We start from the raw sequence: 19,155 nt of genomic DNA, 5'->3' as shown, positions 1-19,155 counted from the left end.
AACACAAAAAGCCATGTTTAGCTGTATTAAATGATTTCCTTCAACAGTTTATCACCATGGACCTCATATTAAACATGCCTTATGTCACAATTTACACAATATGCAAATATGTGTGAATGATAACTGATGCATAATATATAAAGTAATTGTATATAAAATATTTACATATTTTAATTTATATGAACCATTTCAGATGGTTCCATAGTTGTAAAACATGAGCATGAGAAAGATGAATAAGAACTCGTATGACATAATCTAGTAATTCTAAAATAGTTTCAAATAATCCATAGTGCAAAGTAATGCCATTAAAGGCACCTGTTTTGTATATTTTGGGCTATACAATTGAATTTCTCATTGGCTTGTGAGCAGGTGATGAAAGACTTCAAAGAAGATTAGACAATGATTTGAATAAAAGCAAAATGCACCAAATAATTATAGAACTAAATTCAGAGACTAACGGCATCCAAATATAATAAAGCCATAAACCATTTCTACTGAATTTAGTTAGGTTCATTTATTATCTCTTCCTTTTTTTTTCCACAAGATAAGCCAAAAAAATTTATTTGGCAAAATATTTGTCCTATCCTATTCAGATCTGTGAGCTGCAGAGACATACTTTTCTCTTGTAGGAAATAATGTGTTTACTACAGAGATCTTCATCCTTGGTTTGGCTGGTGATAAGGCACAGTTATGTTTGTACTGACATCTGTGGCAGCGGTATTTTGTTGTACAATCCAAGCACTTGGATTGTAAAGGTAAAAACTTGTCTTTGGTCTTCACTGTTTAGATAAAAGCTTCTGAAGGACTAAGAGTCATCTCTGCCCACTTCCATGGCCTCAGGTCTCTGAGACAGCAGGAACGACTCCCACACGGCCAGACACTGCAACAGAACACACATTCATAATGACATTAGCATCGAGCCTGTGTACCTATGCCACTTTTTTGTCTGGATAGCCCTGCAACTGCAGAGTAATGAGAAGCTATTTGAAGGCTGACATGAGGGCTGACACACGGCGACTTCCAATTTAGCACCCGATTTCATTCCCTGGCTGTGGAAGGCTGCAGCCCTCTGCGTCATTTGTGTGTCACTTTCCAAGCTCAAGATTAATGTCTTTCCAACATCGCTAACCTTCTCCTCCCCCAGAGCCCACAAACTTTCCTGCCACTTCAGAATAGCCCACTACGGCTACCCGCCTGTCATAACACTTAATCAGGATCGCATCTTACCAAAGGAGGCAGATGAGCTCTGACCTTTTTAAAGCACCTGCGAGATTGAAAGGAGCGGCCAAATTAGGAGAGTTATGTGTGCCATTTTGATGACGTGTATAAAATTCAGGTAAATACAACACCCATCCTTTAAATGCCTGCCTCTAGAATAAAGGTCAATAAATTCTAACAAATAGTGAAAACCAAAGTGTTAGGGGTTGATTAATTTGACAAACAAGCGGCATGGGGTGACTGGCAAAGAGAGTGTGTTTAAAGGTAGAATAATAGGCTTTTCCTTGCTCTTATCCATGTGTGTGATATCTGAAAATAAATTCACCTGACCTGCCAGAAAGGACAGGTTCCAAGATCGCATGTTGGTTGACTTCTCCAATTCACTCAACATCATTCTACATCAATCCTGACATAGTGAGCAAGTCAACATTTATTTATTTATTTATTTATTTATTTATTTATCTACCTACCTTTCTGAAATGTGATAAAAAAAAAAAAGGAATACATGCTAAGGCTGCCAATCAATGCCTGATGTGATTGATTACCTTACTTATCCAACTGAGAAAAATTTAAAAATCACACAAAAAAAAGCAAACTACTTCAAAAATGAAGAAAACGTTTTTTCTGTCAGAACCAAAATTTACACTACACAAATAAGACTGAGAAAGCTCAGGGTCAAAGTGTGATTCTCCATCTTAAGGGCAAAAATATATGAGGGAGCTGAGAAGTGGCTGCTTTACTCACTTCTGAGACTAACTTTGGGCAATGGGTCACCGACACCCTCGAGCTGGGGATGATCAAACTGACAGCTGATGGAGATGATGAGCTGCCAAGTGGCACTGAGCGTTGTTATGCTTTGCTGTGTGACATGGGCACACATCAAAAAGAAAATTTTACTCAGATCTCATGACGAGCACTGGGGGAGGAAAAAAGAAGCTGGACTGAAAAAAAAAATTATAAAAAAAAATCAGACGGACGTGAGAGGAAAGTCTAGAAGCACTGATGTAAAATTAAATGGAAAGAAAATCACATGGAATGTCTTAATCACACCATCTTTTAAATTCATGAAGATTTTTTGCAGAGGGTCTGCAACAGTTTGTGCCAAAACAAAGCCAAAGAATGCACTCGTGATTAGCAGCCAGGTGCTAGGACATAATAGCATGTTTTTTTATGCAAGCATCTGCAGAGGTGAAACTGGTCTCAGCTCATTTACAATGAATGAATATGCTGATACTTTCTGATATAGTATCTGTATCAAGATGCACAGCTGCCAGTATGGGGCAGGTGAAGCCTTAGCTGAGTTTAGAGACTCATTAAGAGGCCCAAGGCCTCTGACCTGCTTCATCCCCAGCTGTTATGAGAGAGTGCAGATAAACAGATTTAATCAGGGAACAATACAAGTGGTGCATAGAAAATAAAATCAGCCAGTCCTGCACACAAAAAAGGTATGCATATGCACTTACATGCCCACACACAATTCATGAGAAGCTAAAGTTCAGAGTGCAGAATGAGAGGAGATGGAAAAACCTCTGCACAGCATGGCCAAACAGCAATGCTTCTAAAAACAAAGAGGCACCGAGTGTTGATTTCAAAGAGGAAACATCTTGTATAAAGCCCTCATACAATGAATAATTGAAGGCCTAAGAGTATCCCCTGCTGTGCCCCATGTCCCACAAGATATGTTTCTCATGCAGTGTTTAAAAACCCCAAAAATGCCCTGCACTGTCTAAATTAAGTCTAACACTTAATGACAGGATCTTTGTCTTCCCCATCTCTGAGCAACATCCTTGTTGCTATGGTGTCTCCATGGCAATCCTATGAACTTGCCATCTTATAGTATGCGGCTGCTGTGCCCACAGTGTTGTACAGGCAACAATGCAAATTGCTCCAAAAAAATTACAATATCAACCCAAATAGTTAGACAGGCTTAAATGTGTATATTATATACACACACACACACACACACACACACACTATTTTATATATATTTTATATATATATATATATATATATATATATATATATATATATATATATATATATACACATATATATATATATATATATATATATATATATATATATATATATATATATACACACACACACACACACACACACACACACACACACATATATATATATAAATATATATATATATATATAAATATATATACACATATACACACACACACACACGTGTGCGCGCGCGCAAATTTACATTTTTATTATAAATGATAGGAAAATATGTCCACCCGATCAATTTAAAGTGTGATGTTAAGAATGTGTCTAAAAAAAGAGTCTAAAAGAGTGTTTCTTTTCATACTGTTAGATATAACTCAGAAATTCTGAGTGACAAAGCCATACATGTGCCTTTCATTTTGTTCACAGAGCCAAAATATGATATTGCAAAATGAAATCTAATTTAATTTGAACATACTTATAATACGTATTGAAATGGCATACACTATTTTTTAACCAATAAGTTGCTACAGAACTCACACTTCTTCTGTTTTGATACTTCCTCCTGATTCTTTTCATCTCCTCACCTGCAAACTTCCCTACCAACCACCCCCCTTACTTTCATCTCATGTTTCCTAATCTCTAACAACTGCTTCACTTTTTTGTACATTTGCTATTATTCGCTAATATTCTTTCCAAGGCAGGGTAATATTCTTTTCCATAAAGGCACGTTGTGGACACAGTTAGTACCCACACAGTCATCTCCCACTCTCTGAGTAGTTTCATCCTCTTGCCTCAGCTTATTGAGGCCATTCTTGTGCACATTAATGATTCAAAGAGTTCAGGAATGCCACATGCTTCCAACTAGCCCACCTCCTCTCTTGCATTTCAACTCCGAAAGTCAAGTCCCAGCTTTCTCATTTTATTAGCACAAACGGATATGGCCTTTCATTGTGTCACTACACCTCACACTCCTCTAAACTGTCTCAACTTATTAAGGATGAGCTGCCTCACATGGCCCCTCTCCCTCCTACTTCCACTTTGTTATTGTGGCCTGTATATCTGATATCAAACAAAAAAGGGCCTTGGGGTGATGCAGTCAACAGTGATATGAGAAGTAAAATAAATAACAGTAACAATATGAACAGGCTTAACTGGTTCATCTCCCCACTCTGGTGTCTCTATAATGGATAGCTGTTTTACTTAAAAGATCTTGTGCAGTTTGTACACTTCCTTGCAGTGCACAGTGTCACAGACTATAGCACAAGGATGTCTACTAATAAAAATATATATTCTTTAAGTGAAATATGAGAAATTGTAATCAGGGGAGAGATCTTCTGATGAGTTGTCTTGTGTAGTTGATATGTGTCAAGGGTACTCGCACTGAAACTGAGGCACAGCATCTACAATCAATTGTTCCGTATTAACATTAAGGTTCTAATTAGCAACACCTGGTACTGTTGTGCATGGTTGGAATATACACACAGACAACATGCTATAGTCACACTTACTATAATTACCCATCTCCTATAGATCTATGAAAGCACAGGGAGACCTCAAAGGGCTACACAGACAGCGAAAGTGATGACAGATCACAGACTTATCCCAAAATGTCCCCAAATGGATTGTGCAATCAGTGCTTGGGTCACAATTCCTGATTCAACTCTGAGAAGTCAAGTGTCGAGCTGTGGGGAGCAAATAAAAAAAATAAAAAAAAAGCAGGGTACGCACCTAATGACATCCGTCACAATATCTCACCTCTCTTAAGCTGGAAATACTAGTCTTTCTTTAAGGCCTTGGACGCTCATTACTTACAGTAAGCTGGCGGAGGGTTTAAAAATGAAATACTACTACCCTCTACTGGCAAATGCCCAAAGCAAGGATGCAAATGACCCTAGGCCTACAGCCACATATATCTATCAAATACTTTTAGTAATAAATTCAAATCTTTAGTCTGGTTACAAAAAAAATAAAAAATACTACTACTACTAATAATAATAATTTGCAAAGCTTTATAAATACTGTACATAGGGATACTTCACAAATGACTTTATAACAGAGGGTGCTAATCTGCCTCACTGTTCCCCAGAATGGGACTGTAGATCTGTAAAGTAAATCTACAGTATGGTTGATTAGCGTCCTTCCCCCTCTGTCTTCATGATACAACCTCTGTTGTATCTTCTGTCTTGGATACAGCCTCTTTCAGAGAGCACCTTTGGAACAGGTCATTGCTCACCTTTTCATAGTATTCCACATTCTTGTCTGCTGTTTGGGTAAAGATTGCTCTCAGGTCAGCCCTCATGCTCTTCTGCCAGCGGCTCCAGTCCCCTTTCAGTGCGTTATTGGCCCATTCCAGTCTGTCTTCCAGCTTTTCAATGTCTTCCTTTATCTGCACATGCACACAATAACACCATCAGATAGTGACACACACCCACAACGACTAGTAACCCGTCTCAGACAAATTCAGAAGACTTCTTTATCCACAGTCGTGGCACTGAAAATGAAGACATTTTCTGGCTTTCATTACAGTGTGTGCACTTGTTACATTTTGATCAATACTAATCTGGGATGATCCAAATGGCCAACTCTGTTGAATTTGCACATACAATGTCTCACTGTAATTATAATCATTTGTTCCTTTGCACATTACACAAGTTCTGTGTGTATATAAGGGAGGTTCTGTAACTCTTCCAATGACAAATCCAAATCAAACTTTAAAAAGTGTTCTTTGTACAATCGACAGCCCAGTCGTTTTGTAGACTATAGTACAATGGTTCTCTTGTTGTTGCATCACATTGATCAGACCACTATATCAGTTATAGCTATATCAGAGTAGCTACCTAACAGCTTGCCTTCTAAGCTAATGCTCTCTTGGGTCCAATTGGCTTCCAATACCACATAAGAAGTATTACTGTCCACACACTGGAACTCAAAGACAAAGATTGGTAAACAGACTAATCGACGTCTATGCTGCTGAAGGCCCTTGGGGATGACTGTGTCAGATTAGCAAGCTGTGATGCAGTGAAGAGCTTTAGAAAATCAGGCACTTATTGACAGCTGAGCTGATGAAGGTCGATTGCTGTGTGTTTGCCGCTGCTTCGGCCTAGGTCCCTTCTGGATGGTGTGTTTGTACACGCTCTGATTAGGTGAGGCTATGGAACAAGAGATGCTTTGGGTGAATGGGGTTGTTACACAGAGGGAGGGAGGAAGAGGTGACATAATCAGTAACTGTCTGGCGCCGCTTCTCCCCTGTGACGAGCAGGACAAATCATTAGTTACGCTGATCTGCCCTCACTGTCATTACAAGACACACAGGCACCTTAATAATAATGAACGCACTAGTTTATACACACACACACACACATCCACACACACAGTTCTGAGGACACAAAGCTACATTTAATCATATCACAAGACAGTCTTCTTAATTGAAACATTATACATAAAAATCATAGTCACTGCTGCCTTTTGGTACCAAGGAACCGAGTAGGCGAATGGAATGAAGGTTTTCCCATTCATGTTCATTTACCTTTACTGCCATCTGCAGGAAAGAAAATTACATCACACTGAGATCAAAAATTCTCTGGCAAGGGCACTAAGAAAAAATGAAATGCAATGGAAAATAATCAATAATAAATAAAATCATGTTATTTACCATTGCATGTCATTTTTAAGATAAGTTTTATTTATATAGCATCTTTCTCAAACCCAAGGTCACTTTATATAAGGATAATAAACAATTGTTAAGTAACACACGTTTAAAAAAAATAAACAACAAGAATCAGAAAAAAACAAAACAAAACAACACTTTCCATTGTGTTAACTGTCCTGTGATTTTTTTTTATGTGAAAGGGGCTGGAGCTACTCATTTACAATCAGGGAGTTCTAGCACTGAGTGAAAAGATAGGATTTGAGTTGTGTTTTGAAGGAGGAAATGGAGGCGATTTCTTGGAGGCTCTGTGGAAGTTAATTCCATAATGGCCAATGAAGGACATGCCACCCATGAAAGAAAGTCTGAATCTAGGGGTCGGGAGTACACTGGAGCTAGACGACCATAACACATGAGTGGGGGTATAGGTAAGTATTAATTCAGTCAAATAACCTGGGGCATAGTCATGTAAGGCTTTGTAGGTGAAGAGGGTTTTGTATTGAATATGGTAGGAGATGGGTAACCAGTATAACAAAGAAAGCGGACGAAACATGAGCAGAAAGTTTAGTGCGAGTATGAACTTTTCCAACCACATTTTGGACATAATGTAATCTGGAGAATGTTTTGGTAGGAAGGGAAGTAAAGAGAGCATTGCAGTAGTCCAGAAGGGACGGAATAAAGGCATATGCTACAGTTTGAGCATCTTTAATGAATCTGTGTCGAGGTGAATATGGGTCGAGTAACGTTACAAAGGTGAAAAATGCAGTTTTAATATGGGAACTGATGTGGTAAGCGAAGGTGAGTGATTGGTCGAAGCGGACACCTAGATTGATAATGGTACTGGGTGGCTTGACAAGGACTCAATCAATGTTAAAGCATAGATCTGAGTGTTTAGAGACTAACACATTAAAACCAATTAGACAGACAATTGTTTCAGGTAATTATTGTGCATCCACTCCTTGATGTCATGGGTGCAAGCTAGTAGCGAAGGTGGTGGAAGGGTTGAACTGGCACTGGGGCTAATATAAAGCTGTGTATCATCTGCGTAACAGTGAAAGCTGAGGCCAGGACACCAAATAAGATGACTGAGAGGAAGCATGTAAATTATGAAAAGGAGTGGACCAAGAACAGTGTCTTGATATACACCTTGAGAAACAGGCGCAGTTGAACATTCGTCATTTCCAGCTGTAATAAAACATTGCTGATTTGTGAAATATGAGGTAAACCAGGAAAGAGCTGTACTAGTAATACCAATAACTGATAGGCATGCAAGAAATGTGATGTGACTCATTGTATCAAAAGCGGCACTTAAATCAAGAAGCAGAAAAATACTGAGAGACCTGGAATCTGCAGCCCAAGGAGATCATTCACAACTCTGATGAACGCAGTTTCAGTGCTGTGAAATGGCCTGAACCCAGATTGGGAGGGTTCAAACAGATAGTTTGAGGCGAAACGCATCTGAACCAGAGATGTGACCATCCATTCAAAGAGTCTAGCCACAAAACAGTGATTGGATATTGGCTTATAGTTGATCTAGACCCTGCTTTTTCAAAATGGGGGTAACAGCTGCCATTTTTAGATTTGCTGGCACAATTCCCAGAGCTAAATGACAATTTATTAGGTGAGAACTAGGGGCAGAAATATCTGACAAAGTTTTTGAGAAGTGCTGTGGGTGCAGGATCTAGCTGACATGTTGATGAATTAGCGTTCTTTAGTAACTCAATAATAGAGAATCGCGTAGTGGCAACATAGTAGATAGAATGTACACACACACACACACACACACACACACACACACACATACACACACACATACACACACACATACACACACTACAGAATGAAAGGGAAGATACTAATTGACAGTCACATTTTGTACTTCAAAGTGGAAGAAAGCCACAACAGAAAACAGCAGTACAGTTAGAAAACATTCCCCAAGCCACAGCTTAAGTTAGCAAGAAGGAACATGAGCGACAGAGCTGAACATTTCAGAACACTTATGCCTAAGCTGAAACCATGCTCACTGATGAGTCGGTAACATTTCAGGTGGAAACTGGTTCTGCAGTACATATACAGGACCACCCTCATAGATCAGGGTATAATTCTTGAAATTCCAGTCTTTAAAATGTTACCAGCTCAAAACAATGATGCAGAAGCAGACATACAGGTTAGGAAAGGGACTTCCCACTCCTGTTAGAAAGCCAGTACCTCTTTAATCTCTCCTTTAAGCTTCTGCTGTTTCTGCTGTTTGACCTCCTCTGGGTCTTTGCCCACCAGGCTGTCCCATGCTAAACTCAGCACCTTAGAATCCTTCATAGACACAACCAATACAGGGGGACACATCAGATGAAAAAAAAACAGAACCCAAACACTTCCCTTTTAGAGTTACACAGCAGGCCTTAGTGACATTCAGCACAGAGAACAGTATTTGCATAGGGTTGTATTCACATTCTGTAGGGTTACAGCATGATCACCACCATACAGTGCTCTCTAGAATTATTGGCACCCTTCTTGAAAATGCCCCAAAATGAATATATAAAAATGTACATGCAATAAGTGATAAGTCAACGACGACAACAAAACACTCATTTTAAAATGATTGTTGCTATCAGTTGGCTCCTGGCTCCAGCTCCTGGCATGTGTTTCACGGCCACAATTGTGCTTAATGTGTTTTTATATTCATTACCTGATTTGTGCAGGTCTGTCTGTTTGGTGCTAAAGTTTTTTTGGTTTTCTCCTGGTAAAGGATCTCGAAAGGATTTTGTACAACCTCATATTTATACACTAAAAAGAACATGGTTATAAAAAGAACATGGTTAAAGGCAACAAAAGTTCCTGAGGACTTTGAGTGCGATGAATAGCAGTTTGTCTGTATTTATTTCAAATATTGATAAATATCAACCATTTTAGCACATATACAGGATTGTGTAAAAGCCAGAGTCCACCCTTTTGTTTTCAGTCTAATGGCAGTTCAGTAATTATTGTTAATTATTTGGTTGCAATTTGGTGACTGTTTTCAACTGTTGAAGACATTCAAGTGTTTTATAATCAATAACAATAATGAACAACAGTGAATGTATTGAACAGGAAAATCACACAAAAGGACTTGAACAGTAAAGTCAGCATGAAATGTGTAAATATTTTATTTGTAATATTGAACTTTAATATTGACCAGCATAAATAAGTACTCCATGGTTGATTGACTATAAACTGAATTAATGTACTGTACATTTTCCCATCGTTGTTTTTCGCCACCAAATATTTAACAATAAGTACAGAACGGCCATTTGACTGAAAACAAAAGGAAGGTCTCTCACCTTTGCATAGTACTGTATTTCTGAGAGGGAAAAAAAAATGCTTACTTAAGGAAGTAGTTATGAGATAGTAGTAGTTGAGAATAATTGGATTAGAATATAGTTTCTTATAATGTTTAGAGGAAATTTTTCATTTATTGCATGTAATGTTTATTTTATCTAATCATTTTTATGAAGGGTGCAAATAATTCTGGAGGACACTATCTTTCATTCATTTTGTGAGTGTTAATAGCGTTGAAAAATGAATTGTTACCAAAAAAAAGTTTGTTTGTAGACAAGGTGCGAGTACTGCAATCTAAAACCATTTAAAAAATTTTTTTTAAGAATCCTTTCATATCATGAGACCCATGCAGCATAGTGAAAGCCAAGCGGAACAGTGCTCACTGGCTGTAATTAAATTCACTGGAGAAAGGTTATTGCTAAGCTGGGAAAGGGGGCGTCTTCAACCTTCAAACACTTCTGAAAAAGAACACAACCTTATATAGCCCCTTTCCCTTCTCCACAGAAGGCTCTTTCTCACATCCGTGACATTTGATGGAATCGATGCAGAAAGGCAAAAGCCCGGGAGACTAAAGTATGACATGATTAGCAGAGACTTTATTAAACCATATTTACTGTGTTCTAGCTGAAGCGCATTCAGGCTCAGAGGAACTTACATATTTAGATAATCTCACCACATTTCTCTTTAGGCTTAAAATGGATCGCTTTCTTATGAAAGCAGACACTGCTGCTGAGGCACGGCTTTATTACTAATAAGCTCTGGGAAACTGCAAGAGAGCACAGGGGTGAATTAAATGGGAAAAAAAGAAAGAGATTGCACTCACTGCTTCCTTTTCCGTCCTCTTAGTGGCGAGAGCTTCGTTCTTAGCCTCAAACTCTGCTTGGATGTTGTCTCGTCTCCGCAGTACTGCCTGTGTATCACGAAAACCATGATCAATACCCCTTGATTAAATGTGCAACTAGATGAAATAAACAATAAGCCTTGGTAAAACATAATGCACCATATATTGATCAGACAACTAAATCAAGTCATACTATTCATGTTACAGCACAAATAAACTGAAACACTAGCAATGATCAACACGAACAAGATAGGTTGTAAAACTAGAATAGTATACAGTTTTAAGTGGTAGTCTCAGAGGAGACTTCTTTCTTTCCAAAAGCTGCATGCATATTCAAGTCCAAAGAGTCAGTAAAAGAAAATTAAGAAAGCAAATCATGCGCTTCCATCAACTACTGCCATGCTGTACAACTTGCTGCCATACAAGTGTCAAGAAGTTTTGGCAGTGTAGCACTGGGTGATTCTTTCCACATGTGACATTTCCATCCTTTTGTCATGTGTATGTTTGCAAAGCAGCTCTATGTCTAATAAAAAAAATATGTACTTGATCTATACACTTTAAGTGCAAATATTCAGACATTATCTGTACAATATTGAATATGGGAAGAAAAAAAAACATGAGTAGCTCTGAAGAGACACGGTATGCACTGAACATTAACACTATGTGTTGAATTAAAAAAGTTAACACTAATTGACAGAGGAATGAAGATCCACTGTAGCCACTAATATTTACTTAACTGGCTAACATAATAGCTGGATGTCTAGCTGAATGAGTGCTGCTTGTGAAGGTGGATTCGTGGAGAAGGAGTGAGTAATGTCATGAATCAGTGTACACCTGTGTGTGATTAACGATGCTGTTTTTATACGCTGCTGCTGCTGCTTCTTAATTCGCCTAGTATCTGTCCTAAATAGTATCTGAGATGAGAATTAGTGCGTCCCAAATCGTAGCATGTTCAAATGAGTATCCCAAAGGTACCCGGATGGTCTACTATTTCCGGTAGATTTTTAAGGTGTGGATCCGTGGACACTTTTTCAACACCTTGTGCAAGGGAGGAGGGGTTTTGTGACTGTTTGCTTCACCAAATTCAAGGAGGCATTTTATGTAAATGAAATGTGGAGGAATAAATCAAGGGAATGGTAAATTAAATTATATAGTATAAATTATAGTATAAGGAATAACGAATGAAGATGCAATGAGGAGGTTATTTACGGTGACAGTGTGCGTATCTAGGCAACAACTGTCTCTTCCGTTACATGTGTAAGTATGTCCCAGTACTTGCAAACTCTTTTGTTATACACTCAAAAGTATCTACTTTTTCTTCACAAAAAGAGTACATACTTTCAATGCATAGTATAAGTAGGCGAACTGAGATGCAGCAAGTGTGATTTTTGCTGTGAAAAAATGCCGAGCAGAGAGAGCTGGTGGTGCCGAGCAGAGCAAACTGATCTGACAGCGTCTTGTCAAGGTTGTGTATGTGTAACGGAAGTTTTGCTTTAGTTTACAGGTAATGTTCTTCAGTGTACAAGGGTGCACGGAATGTAAAAACACCTTCACTACTAAAACTAAATAAACAGACCCGCACTCTCCGTCATGCCTGCCTCGTGACTCCTCATTCTTCTCACGACAGCCAGGGTGCAACAGTCACACACGAGACTGTGCATGTGTTTGTTACTTAACTACTGCTGAACTGGAGTATGCAGTATGTGAATCTCACTTTTCCAGGTGGAGATAGTTCCATCTTTACCTCAAACATCTCTGTAGTATTCAGGTTTGTGCACAACAAAAACAATTCATAGCACAATAAAGTACCTTGAGGTTGTCTGCACAGAGCACATACTCATGCAGTGTTGGGAGAAGGCTGTTACTGAGGTGCTCGATCTGCTCGTCAGTCTCCTTGTAACACCTGTCCAAGCAACTCGCCATGAGCTTCAAAGGCTCCACCAGCTCCTCCTCTGAGCCAGACCACAAGGTGTAGATGGGCCCATACTCCTTCATTTCGTCCAGGTACTCTGGAACAACAGCAGTTCATTTTATATGGCACAACCAACAATGGACCAAAAGTGAGTGGCCTGTGGTTGGTAGTAATACAGTCTTAAGGCAGTACCTCTTTTTTCTTTGATGATTCGCTGGGTGACTTTGTCCAGTGAGGTCAGCTTCACACTGAAGTTATCCACATAGTCCTGAATGGCATTGAACTCCTCTGGCCGATTTTTGACCCCTCGGACCGTGGCAGCCACGGCTCGCACTGTCTCCCCCATCCTGCTTAAGAAACCTGGACCTTGCTTCTTATGAGATGCTAGCTCCTGTAGATTTAGATGTAGATGTAGAGTTTTGAGTGAACATTGATAACACAAATACTGCAGCTTTAATAACCAAGACTGCATCAAAGCGCAACCTCAGAACCCCAATAATATTTTATGACCAGAAGTTAAAACAAACATTGTACTACTACTTTGTACTACTGTACTCCCACAATAGTCTACCCCAAAAGTGGCACAAATACAGCTCCATCATAAATTCTTTGCAAGTTATGGAAACCTAAACAGAACCCTCAGTGTATTTCCCATTGTCAAAGCCGCATCCTATTAGAGGAAGAGACGGTGCATAGGAGAATACAATTATTTATTTTCGCTGATATTCAGATAAGGATGAACAAATTTTTTTGTTTCACCTCATGCTAAGACAAAAACATTTCTAAAAGCTAAAAATAAAAAATAAAAAACTGCCATTTTTACCGGCCAAGATTTTAAAGTAAATTCTGAAATATACATGTGTAAGGGTTAGTGATGCACCGAAAGGAAAATTTGGGTCCGAAACAGAAACCAGAAATTCAGGATGCAGTTGGCTGAAAACCAACACCAAAAATATTTTTGGTTTTAAAACCCATTTTAAAATGTTTTTTGTTGTTGTTGTTGTAGAATTGTATTAATATTAGACTTCTTTAATTCATTTCATGAAAATTAAATGAAAAACTACAATCCAAAAAAATGATCACACTTTTATTGAAATTAACACACCAAAACAAAAACAATATTAAATATATTATTCTTCACTCAGTTCTGTAAATCAAATTTAAAACATTTTTGATCCAATTATCCAAATAATGTCAAGTTCTAGAAAACTATTATGATATGCAAAACAGCAGTCAAGTAATTAACTATGAGCCTCTGTTCTATTTATGTAAACGTATTTCCACATTAATTAAGGATTATTGTGCAAAACAGCAGCAATAGAACTAAAACCAACCTTGAACTGTAAACTACAGATGTAGCCTCAAGTCAAGAACAAAGTTTTGCAGGGCTACATGAATTTGAATGTATTTGCTATACACATAGCAAATTGGACTGCTTTCTATTTAAGCAAAAGTGGCAGGTTTCTCTTCAAGAACAAAAGTTGCTCAGCTTTCTGGCAGGAGAGACAGTTCCTCTTCTCACCAAGAACATGAGATGCTGCACTGAATAGTCTCTCCCTCTCTGTGATGGTGCTTGGGGCAGATAAATAAATTCCTGCATGCAATCCGCACAAGCAATGGAAAGCATAGCCGCACTTGTTGTGGCACTGCTGTGGATCGGGGCGCTTTCCTGAAGAATTTCGTCAAACGTCAGAAAGTGAGGGAGTTTGCGCCTCATCACTTGTACGCACCCGTTTCTCTGGCACACTTTGCTCTGTGCTGCGTGTCGATCCTTCAGCAGATGCATTCATCACCTCCAGCTCTGCCTGTATCATTTCCCGTGCACGCCGCTTTTCCTCAGCGTCAACGTAATATTCTTTAAATCGCAAATCTAGTAATGTTGCAATGCAACGATAAGCGCTGAGCACTGAGGGGTTGGGCGGGGCATGACGACATTTATTTTCAGCTCAGATTTTCTCTTCCTTTTGGCCAAAAAAACAAAAACACCATTTTCCACCAAAAATTTCTCCTACCTAGTAAGAGTCTGTTTTTTCGGACATTTTTGGTTCCGCTTCTGAGAGACACAAGTTTTCCATTGCAAATCAAGTCAAGATAAACATAAATTCTGCAGCATTTGAAGCAAGCACTACATAAAACAAAGAGCCCCATCTTCCCTTATTCACTGCAAATGAGCTATGAGTCTACAGAAGGGGAAACACAATGTTGGGAAGCTAAGCAATGATTGAGTTTTAATACAAAGCAAAAACCTGAAACCTGAAAAGAAACAAACTTGTCCAGTACAGCTAAACAAATATTTAATATGGTGTTCTGAATAATAAAATCCCAATTACTAAACCACGACTAAATGACTGTCAGGCGAGTGAGTCATGGCTGCACCCACAATCTTGCTCTTAACTTGTTAATGAAGCATTGTGCTTAGACCGTGTTTATCAAAACCATTTTTTTTTTTTTTTATTACCCACAAGTGGCTAATGAATGTCTATCGCCAGAAGACCAGAAACATCGCCATGACTAATGATTTAACTTGCCATTAACACTGCTAGGATTCAGTAGCACTGGTTTCTTCTACATTTTGGGAAAACACACTGTGCTCATGGTACCTCCACAGACTTAAGGTTGTGGTGGATATTTTTTCTCAGGAGTACAGATGTGCCAGTAAAGTTTTTGAAATGCATATGATCTTTCATTCACAAACTTCCACTAAGAATATACTGCTACCAGTGTAATGTTTTTTTGAAAATGTGTTTTAATATAACACCATGTGCAGTGTGTGTATATGTATTTGTTAATCCAATAAGACTTGCACTTTGACGTTCTGTGGCACCGTCCATTTTTTCAACCATAGCCAGATTTTTTTTTCTAAGCCAAAAAAAAAAAAATCATGATTCTTGTATATATTACAAATCATGTAGCCATAGTTTGTAACTGTAACTCGTGTGTGTATGTATATCTTACCCAGGCTTGTGCAGTAAGAAAGATCTTGAAATCTTCACTGCTGGAGAGAATGGGGTGGTCAGCTATTCTGTTGAGAAACCGGTGTAGTGCTTTTTTCCTTGTCTCGATGAAGTCATTAGTGAACCTTTCCACCATTCCCTTCATAACAAATTTCTCTGGTAGGGGCTATAGAAGAACAAACAGTCAATGTTTTGTACAGTGGTCACCAACCCTGTTCCTGGAGATCTACCTTCCTGAAGACTTCCTCCAACCATAATCGTGCACACCTGACCATCTAATCATTGCCTTAAGAAGTTCTTGATCAACTAAAACAGGAGTGTTAGATTTTGGTTGGAGATGAAACATGCAGGAAGGTAGATCTCAAGGAAGAGGGTTGGTGACCACTGGTTTAGTATGACAGTATAAAACTAAATTGAATAAACACTGTGAAAACACTGCATAATTACATAATTTCAAAGCATAATTTCACCCATTTAACTATTTAAGTTCACCTACATGAACAATAAGAGTTGGATGACCCTCCTCCAGTTTGCTTTTTAACCAAAGGAAGTCCTGGTAGCGCCTGCGGACTTCATACTCACTTGAGTCAAACTCACCACGTGTAGTCTGAAGTTAGAGAGACGGAGAAGGATTTTAAGAAATCAATAAATCAACACAGTAGGTGCTATTTAGCAAGCAAACCCTCATCATAAAACTGTTAGTTCTTGCCGTACCTTAGTCACAACCCTGTATGTAATAAATGTCTCAATGGTTGTCACATGACTCTCAGGATTATCAACTGTGATGAAGATGTCCTTAGTGTCAGGTACATCTTCCTCCTCGTCAAATCTGTACTGATTGACCATAGATCCAGGAGATGTCGGCAATGACACACTGAAGGAGCTTACATCTGTGAAGGTTGCATCCTACAATGAAAAAAAAAAAAAAAAGAGCATTAAAAAATGTCAACTTGAACAACGACCAGTTACTTACAGCACACCTATTATAGTACACACACGCGCGCGCGCGCACACACACACAGTCTGAACTGAATACCATCCCACTCCCACTGCAGTATTTGCACATTCCTGCATAGACTCTGTTGCATTTTTACCGCTACTGTATTTATAAAAATATAATATTTAAAGCGCACCTATTATGGTTTTGAAACATGCCAAATTTTGTTTTAAAGGTCTCATACAATAGATTTACATGCATCCAAGGTCAAAAAACACGTTAACGTGCTCATAATTTAAACTGCAGCATTACTTATTTCCCCCTAATGTCACAAACGACTCATTCAATGATCCGTTCTAAAGGATTCCTTTAAAACTCCTCCTTTCAGAGAGCATACTATGCTCTGATTGGTCAGATGTCCCAGTCTGTTGTGACTGGTCTACCGCTGTCAGTGTGTTTCAAAAGGAAACACCCACTACCATGACGACTGTCAGCGGGCAGTGATGAAGACGAGAGGCGGGGCTTTTTGTTACAAACCTACGTAGGTTAGTACAGGAACTAAGTCTGGAATCACTAACGACCTGTTTCAGCTGTTCACAATCGCTTCCTTCTTTTGGCAGTCAATAACTACGTTTGTCGTGTGCTTTGATCTAAAAACTTTGCTGACATTTTTACATTCACAAACAGCTCTACAATACACTACATGAAAGGTAATCCTTGGAGAGAAAAAAAAGCACACAAGGTGCACTGAAGCAGTGTTTCCCAAAACTTTATAAAGATATAAGGCAGGGGTAGAGTCAGAGGTGTTACCCCGTCCTAGAGGGTTGCAGTGTTTTGACACCAGATTCAGACAATGAGGAGAAAACCTTAATAATCAGCTGATGAGTTGAGGCAAAAATGTTCAATGCTAAACTCTAGGAACTGAGTCTGATATTGCTGTGTACATCACAATGCAATGTTTACCCTATGCTTATCAGTGCTGGTTAGAGCTGTAACCAGTTATGCTGGTCTGTTATGAACATTTCTGTCTTTTGTCTATGTATCCTTAACTGTCAGTATAACTGGCTGATATTTCTCTCTCTCTCTCACTCACTCTCTCAGAAAAGTGTGTGCACTACACCTTGATATATTTAGTGACAGACAAATATTTCTGCTTTTCCCAGAAGCCTGAGAGCTGATTAATGAGAGGACTGCGCCTCTATGGAGCGATTCTGTGCCAACAAACTGCACTGTAGTCAGCACAAATTTCACATGGTGCTACAAAACAAGCCACGTTACTAAAACCTTCCTGTCGTTTGAAAGCGTTACTGTATTGTATAGTCTTGCAGCAGACAGACTCAGTAGACAACCTGCTCTAGGAAAAGTAGCTACCGCTGTCATCCCCACGATACTGCCTGATATTTGACCTTTGAAACTCGACGATTCAAAGAATAAAAGTTTCATTTGGCATTTTCCTTTCATTTTTTCCCTCTTATATTTACTTCCGGCTAACAATGCTGTAGTTCATCTAAACCACTATAAAGTATAAATTACTCAGTTATAATATTTGTACTCCGAGGTTTCGGAACTTAGCATGTCATTTAATTCAATCTAGTCACAGAATAAAAGTTGCTGCAGATTTGCTAACATGTCACGCGTCCAAAACAAATAAACACTCTGTAAACCGGCACTTCCTGGTACTTTGTCCCAGTTCGGCTTTTCAGATGTTTACGTGTTTTCTTTGTTTACTCTTATTATTTATTATTTACCTTACTAAAAACTTCCAAGTCTTCGTCCTCGTCCAGCTCTAACATTTGGCCTGAGATGTCTTCCGGTATCGTAGCAGTTTCGACAGCAGTGCCGCTCATCATGGATCAAATCACTGCTCACTTTCTTTCACGCAAACTTAATTTCATTGAGTTTGACGTTTTGCTTTTTGAAAACAAAACGAGAAACAGGGTGAAACTCAGTCAGAAGCAGAACAGCTTTACTACGCGGAAACGGAAATCCCGTGATTCAGGAAAGAGGAGTGGGGTTTGTTGTCCTACGCACTATACTACCTTACTAAATAGTATGTGAAAGTAGTGCGCACTGGAAGTCTGCACCAAACTATTATGGGATGTGAAGCAGGCTAGGGAAACTGGGAAGTACATATGAGCACTAGGCTAGATGAAGTGAAGACATGCGTGAAGTGTGTAGTGGAATGTAGCCGTTAGTTTTCCTCACAGATAATCTGAACTGACACGACACTTTCTAAAGTACTCCTGACTCCTCCGGAAGCTTAAAAGTAGTCTCGTGTTCCCAACTGTCCTGCTGTGTGAAAAGCCTCTCTATTACTGAAACAACTAACCAAACTGATTAATGAATGCATGAGAATCCTTTTGATAA

At 38.9% G+C, this 19,155-nt stretch overlaps 1 protein-coding gene across 2 annotated transcripts; it reads right to left on the bottom strand.

Moving 5' to 3' along the window:
* Nucleotides 1–10: 10 nt before the first annotated feature.
* snx7 (sorting nexin 7) lies at nucleotides 11–18,814 on the bottom strand. 2 transcript variants are annotated; one of them, XM_017473711.3, is made up of 10 exons: nucleotides 18,537–18,814; nucleotides 16,566–16,757; nucleotides 16,348–16,458; nucleotides 15,853–16,017; nucleotides 13,090–13,288; nucleotides 12,795–12,994; nucleotides 10,968–11,054; nucleotides 9,038–9,139; nucleotides 5,417–5,569; nucleotides 11–880 (listed from the first exon to the last, which is right to left on the bottom strand). In XM_017473711.3, the coding sequence occupies exons 1-10, from the start codon at nucleotides 18,636–18,638 to the stop codon at nucleotides 806–808; spliced, it is 1,386 nt and encodes a 461-aa protein (XP_017329200.1). In that variant the 5' UTR covers nucleotides 18,639–18,814; the 3' UTR covers nucleotides 11–805. The 2 variants fall into 2 exon arrangements, with proteins under 2 accessions (XP_017329200.1, XP_017329211.1); XM_017473722.3 differs by lacking the exon at nucleotides 9,038–9,139.
* Nucleotides 18,815–19,155: the final 341 nt, after the last annotated feature.

This window comes from Ictalurus punctatus, chromosome 1 (assembly GCF_001660625.3).
Source record: "Ictalurus punctatus breed USDA103 chromosome 1, Coco_2.0, whole genome shotgun sequence".
In the NCBI taxonomy this organism is placed as follows: domain Eukaryota; kingdom Metazoa; phylum Chordata; class Actinopteri; order Siluriformes; family Ictaluridae; genus Ictalurus; species Ictalurus punctatus.
Note: the sequence above shows the minus strand (reverse complement) of the source record. Positions and strands in the feature narration are given on the sequence as shown.

Excerpts from the sequence above, each read along its gene's own strand:
- snx7 (XM_017473711.3), bottom strand. The coding sequence starts at position 18,638 with ATGATGAGCGGCACTGCTGTCGAAACTGCTACGATACCGGAAGACATC. Across the intron at positions 16,758-18,536 it reads ACTTGGAAGTTTTTAGTAAG|GATGCAACCTTCACAGATGT; the intron begins GTAAATAATAAA and ends TTTTCATTGTAG. Across the intron at positions 881-5,416 it reads ATGTGGAATACTATGAAAAG|TGTCTGGCCGTGTGGGAGTC; the intron begins GTGAGCAATGAC and ends GTTCTGTTGCAG.